Source organism: Ctenopharyngodon idella, chromosome 8 (genome assembly GCF_019924925.1).
Source record: "Ctenopharyngodon idella isolate HZGC_01 chromosome 8, HZGC01, whole genome shotgun sequence".
Taxonomy (NCBI): domain Eukaryota; kingdom Metazoa; phylum Chordata; class Actinopteri; order Cypriniformes; family Xenocyprididae; genus Ctenopharyngodon; species Ctenopharyngodon idella.
The window spans coordinates 12657485-12674089 of record NC_067227.1 but is presented as its reverse complement, the minus strand read 5'-3'; the positions used below and the strand labels follow the sequence as shown (position 1 = coordinate 12674089).

The 16605-nt window shown below is 34.7% G+C and overlaps 2 protein-coding genes across 6 annotated transcripts in view; one reads left to right on the top strand and one right to left on the bottom strand.

Annotated features, from left to right (window-relative positions):
* Positions 1-78: 78 nt before the first annotated feature.
* pop5 (POP5 homolog, ribonuclease P/MRP subunit) lies at positions 79-3140 on the bottom strand. The gene is made up of 5 exons (XM_051902068.1): positions 2993-3140; positions 2760-2902; positions 2440-2589; positions 2252-2335; positions 79-497 (listed from the first exon to the last, which is right to left on the bottom strand). Exons 1-5 carry the CDS (start codon positions 3121-3123, stop codon positions 388-390), a joined length of 618 nt encoding a protein of 205 aa, XP_051758028.1. The 5' UTR covers positions 3124-3140; the 3' UTR covers positions 79-387.
* Positions 2781-16605, top strand: part of olfml2a (olfactomedin-like 2A) — a 28544-nt gene continuing 14719 nt past the window's right edge. The window contains exons 1-2 of one of the 5 annotated variants that reach the window (XM_051902063.1): positions 2781-2919; positions 6007-6028. In XM_051902063.1, coding sequence (XP_051758023.1) covers positions 6020-6028 — 9 coding nt within the window. In that variant the 5' untranslated portion in view covers positions 2781-2919; positions 6007-6019. Of the gene's footprint in view, positions 2930-5715; positions 6029-13990; positions 14011-16605 lie in introns of those variants that run through there. The other 4 variants (XM_051902066.1, XM_051902065.1, XM_051902062.1 and 1 more) reach the window with 4 other exon arrangements.

Here is a 16605-nt window from a genome sequence, read left to right as displayed (position 1 = left end):
TTTATTATCAAAACATTTGTTATTAATATTCGGTTTATTCGAAACAAAGGTTTAAAGACAGTTAAAAACAACAACAAAAACAGTAGTTAGTTTTAATTAGTATAGAAGAAAAAAAATGATATACACGTGACCTACACAACACATGGCCAGAGTTTATACAATAATAGCAGTAATGTAAAGATATACTCAATTTACAAATCGCTTACAGTGTGAAATTAAAAATGCTTCAAAAAATATTTTTTATTTTATCAGAAATGTTAGGGCTCCAGATGAACCATGTACTATAACGATTGTATAAAATAAAATATCAGAACATCTGATCACTGCATGGTTAACATTATGCCTTTAAGACCTACACAACAAACACAAAGTTTTATATGAGGGGCTTTAGATCTCTTCATCATCATCATCATTACTCCTGTCTTCGTGAGCTTCCTCCCCTCTAAGATAATCTAGGGAACAGCTCAGGATTGCTCTCCTAACCTCTTGTTTTTCATCTGTTGTGGAAGGGAAGAGAAAACTTGTCAGATAGAAAACTTTTCAGATTAAATTCCTTGCCTGCTCAAATATCACAAACTAGAGAAAGAAAAAAAAAAACACTTTATAATATTGTATTTCCAGAGATTTATGGTTTGCCACCTGGGGGAGTTGTTTTCCAACAGAAATAAATGTAGTGGTTTTGTGAAAAAGTGTCCATTTTGATTTCATGGTGACTGTAATTTTCTTGTGATCTTGACTTGTCTGTGTCACAATATATCGCAATACAAAAATGCAACAATATATATCTTGGATAGAGACAATATGTATTGTGTATAGTTCACCCCAAAATGAAAATTACTGTGTGAGGAAAAAATTCAAGTTTTAGTGTTAGAGCTACGTTTAACTACTATATATAATGTTGAATATATAATGTATAATAATGCAAAGGGAGTATTTGTGGGTCCTGATAATGCCAAATGTCTTATATTACCAGTAAAAAGTGGGCTACATTATTTGAAATACATCTAGTCAATGACAGAGTGCAAGCCTATTCATATTTTTCTTTATTTTCAGCTTCAGAATCATGAATATTTTTATTCATATCAACATATGAATATCAACATACGTATCAACATTGTCCTGTGCATTGTCCTATTCATTTCCACCCCCAATGTAATACCAAATTTAGAATTTTAATCAACAGTTAATTTTTTGTTAACCTTTTACCATATGTCTTGAAGTATCACAATAATATCATATTGTGAGTTCAGATATTCAAGATATTTTTGATGAAATCCAAGAGGTATGTGACTCATCCATAGACAGCAAAATAATAAACACTTTCAAGGTCCAGAAAGGTACTAAAGACATCGTTAAAACCGTTGACGTGACTACAGTGGTTTAACCTTAATTTTATGAAGCGACGAGAATACTTTTTGTGCGCAAAAATAAAACAAAAACAATGACTTTATTCAACAATATCTTCTCTTCTGTGTCATTCTCATACGTTGTTTACGTCCAGCGCTTCCAGGTTCTATGTCAGAACGCCGACTCATTATTGGCCGGCTCCTGCGTCAGCATCACACACGTTCACGTGATCAGCTTTGGCCAATACTGAGCCGGCATTCGGACGTAAACACGGAAGCCTTCACTGTGCTTACTGCATCAACTGTGTAAGGATAATGACAGGGAAGAGAAGAGATTGTTGAATAAAGTTATTTTTGTTTTGTTTTTGTGCACAAAAAGTATTCTTGTTGCTTCATAACATTAAGGTTGAACCACTGCAGTAACGTCAACTGTTTTAACGATGTCTTTAGTACCTTTCTGGACCTTGAAAGTGTTGGTTATATTGCTGTCTATGGATGAGTCAGACAGCGCTTGGATTTCATCAAAAATATCTTAATTTGTGTTCTGAAGATGAATGAAGGTCTTACGGGTTTGGGACAACACAAGAGTGAGTAATTAATGACAGAATTTTCATTTTTGGGTGAACTAACCCTTTTAAACATACATTTCAGCATAGACATTAAATTTTGACGTTAAACCCACTATTATTTTATATAGAATTGTTCTATAAAGAATTTCATGCAACTACATCAGAAGTAACTGTACAGACACGGTATGGTATTTAATTGCTGTTGGATAATCAAAAAAATATCTCATTTGTTATGTCTAGATCACGAGAAAACATGAAAGAAATATAACACATTTCCTCGTAGGGCTCTAATATAACTTACCATGTAACTTATAATGCAACTTAGAAAGAACATACCATCCGTTTTGCAGTCCAGCAGCATTCTGTTGAGCTGTTGTTTATTGTACTTAACAAGAAACTTCTGACAAGTTCTAATCGTCCCTGTGGAGGAGATCAGGCAAAGACATGAACAGCTGTAAGAACATACATGTAAAGACATTGTGGGGAGTTGGCTGTCATCTAGCCATCAAAACTTGGACCAGTACCTCCAACATGTAAACAGTTGAAGAAACACGGTACATTCTGGCCTCTGTTCTCAAGACAGGTGATGAAAGGAAGGGCAGACCAGATGAGTCGATAGTTCCATTTCCTGCAGCGTATGAAGACCACTCCGGTGAGGGCATTCAGGTATTTCACTACAGAAGATTTGAAAAGATTTTAAAATTCTGTAAGGAGACGTACGACTGAGCTAAATGAATTAAATTAATGAGTTAAAGTAACGGTAAAACAATGATCAGTCGGATTATTTCTTATATCGTTGAGATCTTCACGATGAGCACAAAATGAAAACAAGAGCAGCGTTTACCCAACACCCCTATGTTTAAGTGCGCTGTTCCGTAGTCTCCGTGTGCTCGGTTCACCGCTGCTTTCAACGTTTGGCTAATGGCTTTCTCATTCAACAGCTGCAGACTGCTCCGTTCAGAGACGCAAAGCTCGAGTAGCAAATACCTGTAGACGGTCCAAAGGTAACGAAAGGTCAGAATTGTTTAAAAGTTAAAAAAATATATATATATATTTCTTTCTTTCTTTCTTCATTACCTTGACTTGAATCGGACCATATTCCCAACATGTGCATAACTTGCTTTGAAAACACTGCACTTTACTTCCGGGTTTCTTTTGGCCAATAATATTCCTCGTTGGTCAAAGGGGGCGGGGTGACAGGTTGACATCAAAATAGCTGATGTATTGCTTAAAGGGATAGGTCACCCAAAAATGAAAATTATCCCATGATTTACTCACCCTCAAGTGCGGAGCCCCGCACATGACATGCAAGAAAAAAATGTTTAATCCTGCGCACATTTACTAATTCGTTCACTCGATTTACTAAATCGTGTGCACGATTTACTCTTTCGTTCCTTCGATTTACTATTTCGTTCCCTCGATGTATAAATCATGCGCATGATTTATAAATCGAGGGAACGAAATAGTAAAGCGTGCGCACGATCTAGTAAATCGAGGGAACGAATTAGTAAATCGGGCGCACGATTTAGCCTACTATTTTTTTTCCTGCATGGCATGTCCGGGGCTCCGTACTCAAAGCATCCTAGGTGTATATGACTATCTTCTTTCAGACGAACACATTCAGAGATATGTTTAAAAAATATCCTTAGCCCTCCAATGTTTATAATGGTTGTGAATGGGGGCCACATTTTGAAGTAAAATAAATAATGCCTTCATCCATAAAAAAAAGTAATCCATATGAAAAATATCCATATTTAAAACTTTATGACTACAAATAACTAGCTTCTGGCGGACGACCGTACACAGAATGCACAAATCGACTTACGCCAAATGAGTAATCCTCTGACGCGATGTATGATGCAGGATGTAGGAGTATTGTAAGCTTAGACGACTCTCGCGGTTCAAACAAATAGGGCTGTGCAGCAAATTTAAGCTCCTCTTCTCTTATATCGAAATCCTTCAATATTTCTCTTTAAAAATGATCGTTTTAGACTTAAAATTTGTGACCGGTGATTTGTTTTTCTCTATCCTCTGCGCCTCCGTGTTCATCATTACGTTGTACTTCTGCGTACGGTCGTCCACCGGAAGCTAGTTATTTGAATTTATAAAGTTTTAAATATGGATATTTTTCTTACAAAAACACATCGCTTCGCTTCAGAAGGCCTTTATTAACCCACTGGAGTCGTATGGATTACTTTTTTTAATGGATGGATGCATTATAAACCTAGGAGGAATAAGGATATTTTTAAATATAACTCTGATTGTGTTCGTCTGAAAGAAGATAGTCATATACACCTGAGGGTGAGTAAATCATGGGATAATTTTCACTTTTGGGTGAACTAACCCTTTAATAAGCCATTTTTTTACAGTATCACAATAATCATATAGCAAGAACGTTCTTCTGAACACATTAATACTGAAAAATAATAGAGATTTTCTTCAGTTTGTCGTCCTGCTATTTTAAATTTTAGTAGAGAAGGTTTATACAAAAAACAGGCTGAAATTTGAAAGCAGTACTTAATATTCATTAATGCACATATGCTGACATATTGTTCATGTATTATTTTCCTAATTATTCTATTTATTGATATTTTATTTAGCCTATTCAAATGTTTAATAATGTTTATTAACGTTTGTTTTTCTGAAAGTGAATATATGATTTTCTTATTAATATTAACTGTAACACTTTACATAAGGTTGCATTTGTTAACATTAGTTAACTACATTTAACGTGAGCTAACTATGTAACGTGAGCTATAATACATAACTAAAAATAGACCTACTTCTACAGCATTTAGGCCTATTAATCTTTGTTATTTTCAACATTTACCAATAGATTATTAAAATCAAAAGTTGTATCTTTTAATAGCCTATTATTTAATGGACCTAAACATTGCATTTTTATTTGCCAACTATTTTTATTAACTTAACGAAGATTAATAAACATTTAAACAAATGTATGGTTCGTTAGTTAATGTTAGTTAATGCATTAGTTAAAGTGATAGTTCACCCAAAAATGAAAATTCTGTCATCATTTACTGACCCTCAAGTTGTTCTAAACCTGCAAAATATTTCTTTGTTCTGCTGTACACAAAATAAGTTATTTGGAAGAATGTTTGTAACCAAGCAGATCTCGCCCCCCATACTATGGCTATACTGTGGTAATCAGTGGGGGGGGGGCGAGATCTGCTTGGTTACAAACATTCTTCCAAATATCTTCCTTTGTGTACAGCAGAACAAAGAAATTTATAGAGGTCTGGAACTACTTGAGGGTGAATAAATGATGACAGAATTTTTATTTTTGGGTGAACTATCCCTTTAAACCACTAAGCACTTAATTCTAGCATAACTGGCACATTTAAAAACACTTTATTCACACAACATTTTAGGAACACGAGATTTTCCCGTCATAATCATTATTAACCGAAAGAGGGCGCTAGACAACAGCGAAAACTTACCCTGAAGGTTGCTTTATGTTGCCCATTATTTGTCACTGAAATATCTAATACTAAAATAAATAATATCGATACGATTATTGTTAATAAGAACAATATGAAACATATAAAAATCTGTCTTAAATTATGTATCTAGCTAACCACGAGGTATGACTTACGCATAACTTTTATTATAGAAATATAATTATAGAGGTCAGCGGTCACTTTTAAATGTCCTTTGATATTTACACAGACGCACAAAACATAAATGTCCTTGTGGCACTGAAGTGGTGCCAGTGATTCCCCGCCTTGAATTGGCACAGACAGTGTCCGAGATGGTGATGGTGGGTGGGTGTGTGCGCGCGCGTTCATCACAGATCTGCGCGGAGCAAAGCTCGAGCTGCTGCTAAACTGAAGTTGCGCGTCACAACATACACAACTCTGCATGGCACCGACCTGTAATCATGGAGCCGTAAACCTGTGTTATAGTGGATCTAGGCTCATAATTCCAGGCTGAGGATACAGGTGCTTTCAGAGACGCCAAATTATATCAGGTGGAAGGTGCAAAAAAAAAAAAAAGGGGGACTTGGTTTAGCCTAGTTAATGAAAAATGTGGATCTACGCAAGTATTTTAACATATATGCTTCTTTTGGCCAGAGATGCAAGAGCTATGAACAAGGTAAGACATATTTAATTTCTTTTTCTTTTGAAGAACACACTTTAGGCTACATTTTACGCACATATTTCTCACAGCGTGGAATGGTTAATACGGTTTTGCAATAAACATAATTATTAGTGTATGATCTCGTTTACTCGATTACTTTACAAGTGCACTTATCATCTGATTAGATTCATTTGTCTTTATTATTGATATGCCATTCGTTTGTTTCGCGTGGTGTTTTTTGGCAGTTGAAGACTGGACATCAAACCTCCAGCCAAATTATAAAGAGCAGACAGCATTTTCTTGATTTTGTAATAGTACTGGATGGGAGTGTCTGTATTTGTGGCATTCGTGAGATTTTGAAATGGAAGTTCATCTGGGGATTGTGAAATGACGTGTCATGTTATTAGCGTTAATGAAACGTGAAATTCCACGAGGTCAAATGTATAATGTTAATCTGTCTTAATAAAGGGTCCGGGAACATGAAATATGTATGAAGTCATTATACACTACCGTTCAAAAGTTTGAGGTCAGTAAGTTGTTTATATATATTATATGCAGCTTTGGTGAATATAACAGAAAAACATAAAAAATGAACCAACTCCAAACTGTTTAATGGTATATTATGTTATATTATATTATTTAGAGATATATCGTCCAATAATCGGCATTATTGGCCGATATATCGGTGCATCTCTAAATATAATATAATATAGTTTAAAAACAGCTGATAGTCAGGGCCGATATATCCTGTCAATCAAAAGAGGGCAGAAAAATACACTGCATTTGGGCTTTATGTAAAGAAGATGCAAAGAAACCAGTTTGATGTTCAATATTAATAGCAATTATATGAATTAATAACATTCAGAAAGTTAAGAAATATTAATTTAATCTTCAGAATTTAGTTAATGTGTGTTAATATTCATTTGAGTTATGTGTTTGTTTGTAACTGATACCAGTTACTCCGAAACAAGTTGATGAAATAGAGAGAATAACGTTTTTTATTTGCATTTCTTTCAAAGTATAATAATTAAAAATATAATGATTATTAATTATAATGAAATTATAATTAATTTAAAAGAAGGTATAAAAGGCAGAACCCCCAAATTATCGGTATCGATATCGGCAGATATCACTCTGACTAATCGGCTATCGGTAGAAAAATTTAGAATCTGTGCATTTCTAATTATATTAAATTATATGTAAAATAATCATTCTAGTGACAAAGATACACTATACAACAGTTAGTTCCAGTCCTTGAATTTGATTGGCCAAGCTGCTTTCCAGGAGTGCTGATATTTAGTCCAACAGCACTGGGATTTGCATCACTCGACATGTCCGTGTTTACGGTGTTCCAAATCAGACTATGTAAGTGGTGCAACTAAACAGAAAAGCCCATGTGGGAGAAGGAAAGTTTTCACAGTCATTTTCACAGACAGATCATTCAGAATAACTCAAACAACACTTAACAAATCAGCATTCTCACACAATCTCCCCTTCCGAGCGGCAGACAACATATTCTGGCATATATGCCTTGGCCTAAATTACTCCTGGCACTGCTAGAACATTCCAGTCTTTAATCCTTGGGATGGCATGGCAATATAATTTAATTGGCATTTTAGACCCCTGACCTTACTCTAAATCCAGTCCAGGCCTTTAAGGCTAAAACTGTGAGAACCGACCACAATGCAGCATGCTTTGACAGTGCACCTGTAAAACACCATACTGAATATTCCTAATGTATTGTTTGTCCCTGTTTTAGACTCAGATGAGTCAGTATATCAAACCTCAACTGTGTTAACAGTGCAACTGAGGCTGCTGATACAACCAGAGACAGATGTCCCTCAATAAACTTTTTGGACAGACAGCACAGCCATCATTTCCTCAGAAAACCATGACATTTGTTTCAAACCTGCCCCTGATAGGGTGTGTGAGTGTGTTTTGGGCTCGGTGCCTAGTATGGTAATTGGAGTCGAGTTCTGCTGGGGTTAAAAACAATATATGTCTGCTTACACAGCTGTAGCACTTAAGAGCAGCCCTGTCGGTCCCACAGAAACATGCCCCACCCTCTTATGACTGTGTGTGAGTGAGTGTGTGTGTGTGTGGGTGTGTGTGTGAAAGATAGAGAGAGAGAGGTCTTGACTCGTTGTAAATGATAGTCACCAACTCAGTAACCCTAACTAATTGTGTTATGTTGTGAAATTTTTAAAAACGTCTTTGTTGTTGGTTACATGTGTGAAAAGGTGGAGAGGTTAAAACAGCATAGGCAGGGCTGTGATAACAAAAATGTGTTAATAATGTGGGATAATTAGCTGAAAATTTTTTAAAAACTAAAAATCGGTATGTTAAAAATGCCCTCAAACCAAACAGCCAAATGTATTCGTTCTTTAGGCATTTATCTGTCACCTAGTATAGAGGGTGATGATGAACTTTTTTTTATTTTCAAAAACATTTTTTGATGTAATAACTCATGCGGTGTAAAAAATCAAGTAAAAAAAATTAATAAGTTGAAGTTGAAGTACTAATGTTAATAAAACTGTAAATTAAAAGTGTAAAAAACTAATTAAAATGACAAAAGCAAAATATTTAAAATATTAATAAATACTATAATAGTAAATGATACTAAAATAATACTGGAGAATATACATCTCAATCATGTTAAACACACACACACATATATATATATATATATATATATATATATGTGTGTGTGTGTGTATAATATATAGTATTTTTTAAACATATATAGTATTTTAAAAATGTATATATATATATATATATATATATATATATATATAAAGTAACATGTACATATATATATATATATATATATATATATAATTTTTTAAAAATCAATTTTTTTTTTTTAATAAAAAAAAAAAATACTTTTGTAGTCACATGATTAGATTTGTCATGGCAGTGATTTAAAATTAAAATCCTATTTAAAAAAACATGCTATTTAACATTAAATATAAAATATACTGTCATTAGCACAACATACCAAACATGAGGATATGTCTTGGAAATGATGCCAGGCAGGGCAGGTGAGAAAGATGGGATGAATAAACAGTCTCAGAGTTACCATATCACAGAGAGACAAGGATGGAGGGATGAAAAATTATGGGGTTGATGCTGAAACAGAACAGAGGCAGAGAAAGGTCAGCTGTTGTGTTTTGTTAATATCAAACTCTATCGGTTGTAGTTTCTTGGGACATTACCTCACACATTGCCAATCAAAGACTGAAGCAGTTCCTGTTTATGAAACTGTCGTAACACTTCTACCACAAGATTTAAACTAGGAGTAACCGGGAACATCTGTGTCCCATTGAATCCGTCACATCTTTTACCAAGCCGTCACGGTAATGATGGCCATCATAGCTGAAGGGCTGTCATATTTTTATCCAGACCAGACACTGAGGCTCAAAATGCTGCAACAATGCCAATATTCTTTTATATAGACCTTTACATAAGAGTTGATCTTATGACCTTGGTGTGTTTAGTGAACGAACAGGAAATACATTGGTTGTGTGGCGAGCAAAATCTGGACCTTTGGTGGCCCTTCTATTGGCAGCTACTGACCATCCAGCACTGTTATAACTCATGGTCTGCCACAGCAGATGATGCTTGGTTAATGTTTATTTGCCAGGATGAACCTGGGCTATTTGCAGCACATTTGCTTAAAACATTTGGGTTTCACAGCATTCATTTTCAAGTGCTTTCTGCACTTTTTTTAAAATCAACAAATGATTGTAGTTTTTTGATGTTCATTTTAAATAGGTTTGGAAGTAAAAACTCAAATCATTTTCTCCATAGGGAATTTTTTTTAATGATAACTTATAAACCTTTAAAGACAGACCTACTGTGAGCTACAAGGTTGTTAATCAGTGGTATTTGCGTTTGTTGAAGCTGTCAGTCTGCATTAATTCAATTTATTTTTAAAATAATTGTGTTTAACAGCAGAATTCTTGGTGAAAAACCCATGATGCTGTACAGAAAATTCCACCAATCAGAGAGCCGTCACAAGCAAAATGTGCCAAAAGAGTTCTTAAGCTCCGCCCACTACCATGAAGCACTGCAAATGATGCAATAGATTGGTGCAGGTATGACGTCAGAACCCGGAAGGCTAATTCGGCACTAGTTCCTTCGAGATTTTCCTATAGGGTTTTATAATGGTTTTTTTTTTTTATTTATGTGTAAAATAAAGATTGTGGTAAACATAACTTGACTAGAATTTTTTGTTTTTTTGTTTTACAATGTAAATTACACACACCTACAGAGAAAATACAAATTTAGAACCTGTTCATTTTTGAAAAGCCAAGTTTTTACTAAGTAACTAGATAAGACAGTTTGGGGTGTGTGCGTGTGCAGTGTACGTTGTAGAACAAAACGTCAAAGTATTGTCAAGTTATGTTTACCACAGGCTTTATTTTACTTATAAATTGAAAAACCCATTATAAAACACCATAGGAAAATCTCGAAGGAATAAACGGCGAATTAGTCTTCCGGTTTCTGGCGTCATACCTGCACCACTCTATTGAGTCGGCCTCCTTACGCTCTCAAATTACATAAATATTTGGATATATATGCATATTTTGTAGTAAAATTAAAATATATTGTTTTTATATGTATAATCAACATTTTTATATAAATACTTTAATATTTCTCCATCGTTTTTAATTTGATTATGCTGTTTCGCAATGCTTCATGGATTTGTAGTTCCTTCCTTTACTTAAAGGTGCAGTAGGTGATCTGGAAAATGCTAACGTTAGCCTGCTAGCATTGAAAGCATATGATCCCACCCTCCCTGCAAATCGTCGTCCAAAGCCACGCCTCCTCCAAAACACATGAATGCACACACACACAACTGCTCTCTGCAAAGCATCACAAGAGACGGCGTTAAACTACCTCATGTCTCAAAAGCACATAACATTACAATAATAATGAACGTAAACAACTTAGTGAGCTCGTACCTGACTGCTGCAGATTAATTTCGGTGTTGATACTGTTGACATGGAAACGCATAATTCCGAGTCTGACTGAACAGCTCCAGTTAGAACGTCATGGGTTGCCATCTCTTAATTACAGTAGATATGGATGGGGTGAACGCAGCTTGTTGTTTTGATTCGGTAGGAACTGTAAAAGGTGCTGCTGTTTGTGGTGCTCTGCGACTGACATCTGTCTACATAAACTCTGCATAGCATGAAACACGCTGATGACATATGATGTCTGCGTGAACAGGTACGCGAGGGTATGTAAAAACATACGCTGTCAGGCAGGTAGGACATCATATTATTTTATTCGGACCGAATATGAAGATTGGATGAACATTTTATGGTCCTACACCTTCCACAGACGATATATATTTATAAAAATACATTTAGACCGTTTAATATATTGATTGCTATCAGGATAAAAGGAGACTTTTAACCAGTATAACAAAAAATGTTTCTGTACACAATCACCTATTGCACCTTTAAGCCTTTGAATACACAGTTTTGTTCCTTTGTATTTTTGTCCGAGTTTGTAGTGTTATGATTTACCTCGTAGCTGATTGTCTTGGTTCATGGCTTTTAACGCTTTAAAGAAGACTTTTTAAAAATCCCTATGTGAGTAATGAATGGAAAAAATACTTTCGGAACCACCGCCACTAAAAAAGTGGGTGGGCACTGTTGCACTCTATAGAACAGATAGGTCTGACTCTAAATTCTGATTGGATAAGCCATGTTCTATCCACTGAACACTCTATTTTAATGTGTCAAGTTGCCTGGAAACCATAAACAGCATACAGATTACATAAACAGCATTAGATTAGTGAACTATGGGTGTGTCTCATTTGGCCCTTAGTTCAGTCAGTGAACTGTCCAGGCAGTCTGACATTTCTAGGACAGTCCTAATTTCATTCCAGTTCGCTGAAACTTTGCTCCATTAAAATTTCCTCAATGCACTTTAAAAACTAGTGATAATACTCAGATGCATGATAAACAAAAACATGTGATATATAGCATTGTTGATACAAAACTGTGACGTTTTAATGCACAAATTATGTGTCCTAATGATTAGTGGTTAAAACGTTTCTGGTGCCTGAATGTTCATACCGAACTGAACTAGGCAGAGAAACGTCATATATTACTTGGCAAAATAGCTGGTTATGCTGAGAACTATTTAGTAATAAATGTAACACTTTATCAAACCATTGGCGGTTTTTATTATATTGTCCCTGTCCCAAATGGCACACTTCGCACTTGCGGTCTTGTGGACTTACAATGGCTGCCGCTTGCGCATGTCCATTACGTTCACAAGACCGCAGAGTGTCCTGTTTATCATTTTAGGTTTCAGAACAGTGCTCGAGAGCCGATTTTCCTCCACGATGTGCACTTTTGCAGATCCTGCGAGCTCCGCAGCAGACTTCTACTCAACAGTCAAAGCGGAATAACGTCACAAAAATGTGGACTCGGAGGAACATCGTAAGGGCTTAGGGTTCCGTTTGGGACAGGGCCATTGCTGTTGCTGTCGTCTCAGAAAAAAGAGCAAAAAAACTTGGCATCATGTCTAAGAACACCTGTCTGTGGTAAAATTACTATAACTTATGGCTTTAATGCATGCTATCACCTTCAACTTAAGTTTTGATATCTTGAAATTAGGGGAGAGGCAGATAAACCCTTGTTTTCAATTCAAAAAAGTAAGTGTTTGTGCTGCTTTAAAAATTTAAGTTTAGTCAACTCAAGTTGACTCAAGTTGTCAATTAGTACAACTTAGTCACTTAGTATTTCAAGTTGGCTAAACTTAAAATTTTAAGGCACCACAAACACTTAATTTTTCAAGTTGAAACTATTTTTTACATTGTAGCGTACTTCAAATCTTATTTGTTTGTAGATAATATAATATTAATGAAATAAAAGGCAGCATTAGTGTACACTTTCATTGTTTTCTAATGCAAGACTTTTAAAAAGTGCACTTTGCAATTATGTCAAATTATATGCTTTAAAGTATATTTTAAATAATTAATCATTAGTTGTGCTTTAAAGAAGTACATTTATTTTGATGTGTTGAATACTAAAGCACATGTAAACTACTTGATTATAAATTTAACTGAAGTGTGTTATTCAATATTAAATTTAAACTAAATATATTTTAAATGTGCTAAATTGCAACATCATCATTACGTGCAATATTTAAAACATGACGTATCAACAGAAATGACATTAAAGTATATATTAGTTTAACATAAATGCTTACACTTTAACCAGACAATAGAAGAAATTATGAAAAAAATTAAAGATGTACTTAAGTGGGTCAAAAACATTATTAAGTTCAACTAATTTTATTTAATGTAAATGTAAACTATAATACATTTTCATAATACATTTCAAGTGTCATCAAATATTACATTTCTTTCGCACTTAAGTATATTCTTCAATTTCCATAAAAAGTACTATTTTTAAAAGTGTGCTAAAGTGTACTAAAACTTGTGTTATAATCAGATAGCATTGAATGAAATCACAGTATTTGAGATACAGAATCTGTTAAGCGTGAACCATCTGTTTGACTTCCTCAGCCAAAACGTCTCACATCTCTTGGCTGTGCTGAGAGCATGAAGAGTTTGAGGTTCAGAGAGAGCTGTGACACATAAACAAGCTCATCTGGAATGTAGCTGTGTGTCCCCAAAATCAACAAGTGCTCGCTAAGCTAGTTTGGGGCTAATTGACACGTCTGTCCTAATGGCATGTGTGTGTCTGTGTGTGTCCTGTTGGAATGGAGTGATGGAGGTCTGTGTCTTCACATTTAGATTCTGTCTCAGTCTAAATGAGAAAGTGTCTTCAAGGCTGTGATAACTGTAGTTGATTCAATTAATACAATACTTCTACAGTGATATGTTTTGCTAGGATATGTTACTACATTGATTTATTATTTGTTTTCATTTATAATAGGGGTTGACCGTCTTTTCTGACCCCGGGAATGCCATCCAGACTCTCAACTAACCCAGGGATTAGATTGTCTTGGTATGCTAGTGTTGACTCTTTTGCCATGTCCTTGATTCATCATGTTATATATATATATATATATATATATATATATATATATATATACATACATACATATACATAGAAAATATATACACAACTGTTCAAATGTTTTTCTTTTTTTAAGGAAATTAATACTTGTATTCAGCAAGAATTTATCAAATGTGACAGTAAAGACATTTATAATGTTACAAAAGATTTCTGTTTCAAATAAATGTTCTTTTAAACTTTCAATTCAATTCTATTAAGTAATCATGAGAAAAATCATGGTTTCCATAAAAAATATTAAGTTTTCTTGAGCAGCAAATCAGCATATTAGAATGATTTCTGAAGGACCATGTGACACTGAAGACTGGAGTAATGCTTTTTTTATTTTTATTTTTTTTTATTTTCTTAGCAGAATAATGAAGGCAAACTTAATATGAACCATGACCCTGATGCACATCAAAGAAATGTAGCTTTGAAATTTCAGAATGTTCTAGACAGTTTCACGTGTTTTTTTAAGTGTGGGATCATCTTGAATTCTAGCCATAAACTTGCTTTATTGTTGTTTCAAAGCACTAGATTAAAGGAAGAAGATGAGCCGGCCATTGACAACACCTCATTGAAACAGAGATCAGACTCATAACCTGAGTGAACTACTTCAGGCATGAGGTTATTAGGTTAAGAGGCTTTTTCGGGAAAACGGCCAATGTTGACAACTGCTCCTGCCAAGTATTTTTGGAAAAACAACTATCTTATCTCAGGATAGTAGCCCATTCCATGTTTGGTCAGATCGAGGAACACTGGTACAGTTAGACCATATGTCAGTGTAGCAGGTTTAGATAACAAATGTGTTTGTTTGCATGACCTGTAACTGTTGGAATGCTGTTCTTTTAGTTGCTTAGACCTAAATCTGTGAGATATAGACCCCATTTTAATGCACACTTATTGGACAGTTAATTTAGTATTTACTGAGCCTCGCACATGTTATTAAAAAAAAAAAAACTAAATTGTGCGCACAATTTACTGTTTCGTTCCCTCGTTTTGCTAAATCGTGCGCACGATTTAACATTTTGTTCTCTCGATTTGCTAAATCGTGCGCACGATTTACTATTTTGTTCCTTCGATTTATAAATCATGTGCACAATTTACTAATTCATTCTCTCGTTTTGCTAAATCATGCACACGATTTACTAATTCGTAAATCGTGTGCACAATTTACTATTTTGTTCCCTTCATTTATAAATAATGCAGACAATTTACTGTTTCGTTCCCTCGTTTTGCTAAATCGTGAGTACAATTTACGGTTTTGTTACCTCATTTTGCTAAATCGTGCACACAATTTACTTATTCGTTCCCTCAATTTGCTAAATTATGCGCACAATTTACTGTTTCGTGCCCTCGTTTTGCTAAATCTTGAACAATTTACTGATTCATTCCTTTGATTTGCTAAATCTTGCGCACGATTTACTAATTAATTCTCTCGTTTTGCTAAATTGTGCACATGATTTACAAATTCGTAAATCGTGCGCACAATTTACTGTTTTGTTCCCTCATTTTGCTAAATCGTGCACACAATTTACTTATTCGTTTCCTCGATTTGCTAAATCGTGCGCACAATTTAACATTTTGTTCCCTCGATTTATAAATCATGTGCACAATTTACTAATTCGTTCTCTCATTTTGCTAAATCATGCACACGATTTACTAATTCGTAAATCGTGCGCACAATTTACTGTTTTGTTCCTTCGTTTTGCAAAATCGTGTGCACGATTTACAGATTCATTCCTTCGATTTACTAAATCATGTGCACAATTTACTGTTTTGTTCCCTCGTTTTGCTAAATCGCGCGCATGATTTACTATTTTGTTCCCTTCATTTATAAATAATGCAGACAATTTAGGGAACAGACAATTTACTGTTTCGTTCCCTCGTTTTGCTAAATCGTGCGTACAATTTACTGTTTTGTTACCTCATTTTGCTAAATCATGCACACACTTTACTTATTCTTTCCCTCGATTTGCTAAATTGTGCGCACAATGTACTGATTCATTCCTTTGATTTGCTAAATCTTGCGCATGATTTACTAATTAATTCTCTCGTTTTGCTAAATTGTGCACACGATTTACAAATTCGTAAATCGTGTGCACAATTTATTGTTTTGTTCCCTCATTTTGCTAAATCGTGCGCACAATTTACTTATTCGTTCCTTCGATTTGCTAAATCATGCACAGACTAATTAATTCCCACGTTTTGCTAAATCGTGCACACGATTTACTAATTCGTAAATCGTGCGCACAATTTACTGTTTTGTTCCCTCATTTTGCTAAATCGTGCACACGATTTACTTATTCGTTCCCTCGATTTGCTAAATTGTGTGCACAATTTACTGTTTCCTTCCCTCATTTTGCTAAATCGTGCACACGATTTACTTATTCGTTCCCTCGATTTGCTAAATTGTGTGCACAATTTACTGTTTCCCTCCCTCATTTAGCTAAATTGTGCACACAATTTACTAATTCGTTCCCTCGATTTGCTAAAACGTGCGCACGATTTACTGAATTATTCCTTCGATTTGCTAAATCGTGCGCA

What these genes read in the sequence shown, in the direction of transcription:
- pop5 (XM_051902068.1), bottom strand. Translation starts at nt 3,123, where the DNA reads ATGTCAACCTGTCACCCCGCCCCCTTTGACCAACGAGGAATATTATTG. An exon ending in ATGGTCCGATTCAAGTCAAG is followed by an intron (nt 2,903 to 2,992) that starts GTAATGAAGAAA and finishes GACCGTCTACAG; the next exon opens with GTATTTGCTACTCGAGCTTT. An exon ending in CTTAAACATAGGGGTGTTGG is followed by an intron (nt 2,590 to 2,759) that starts GTAAACGCTGCT and finishes AATCTTCTGTAG; the next exon opens with TGAAATACCTGAATGCCCTC.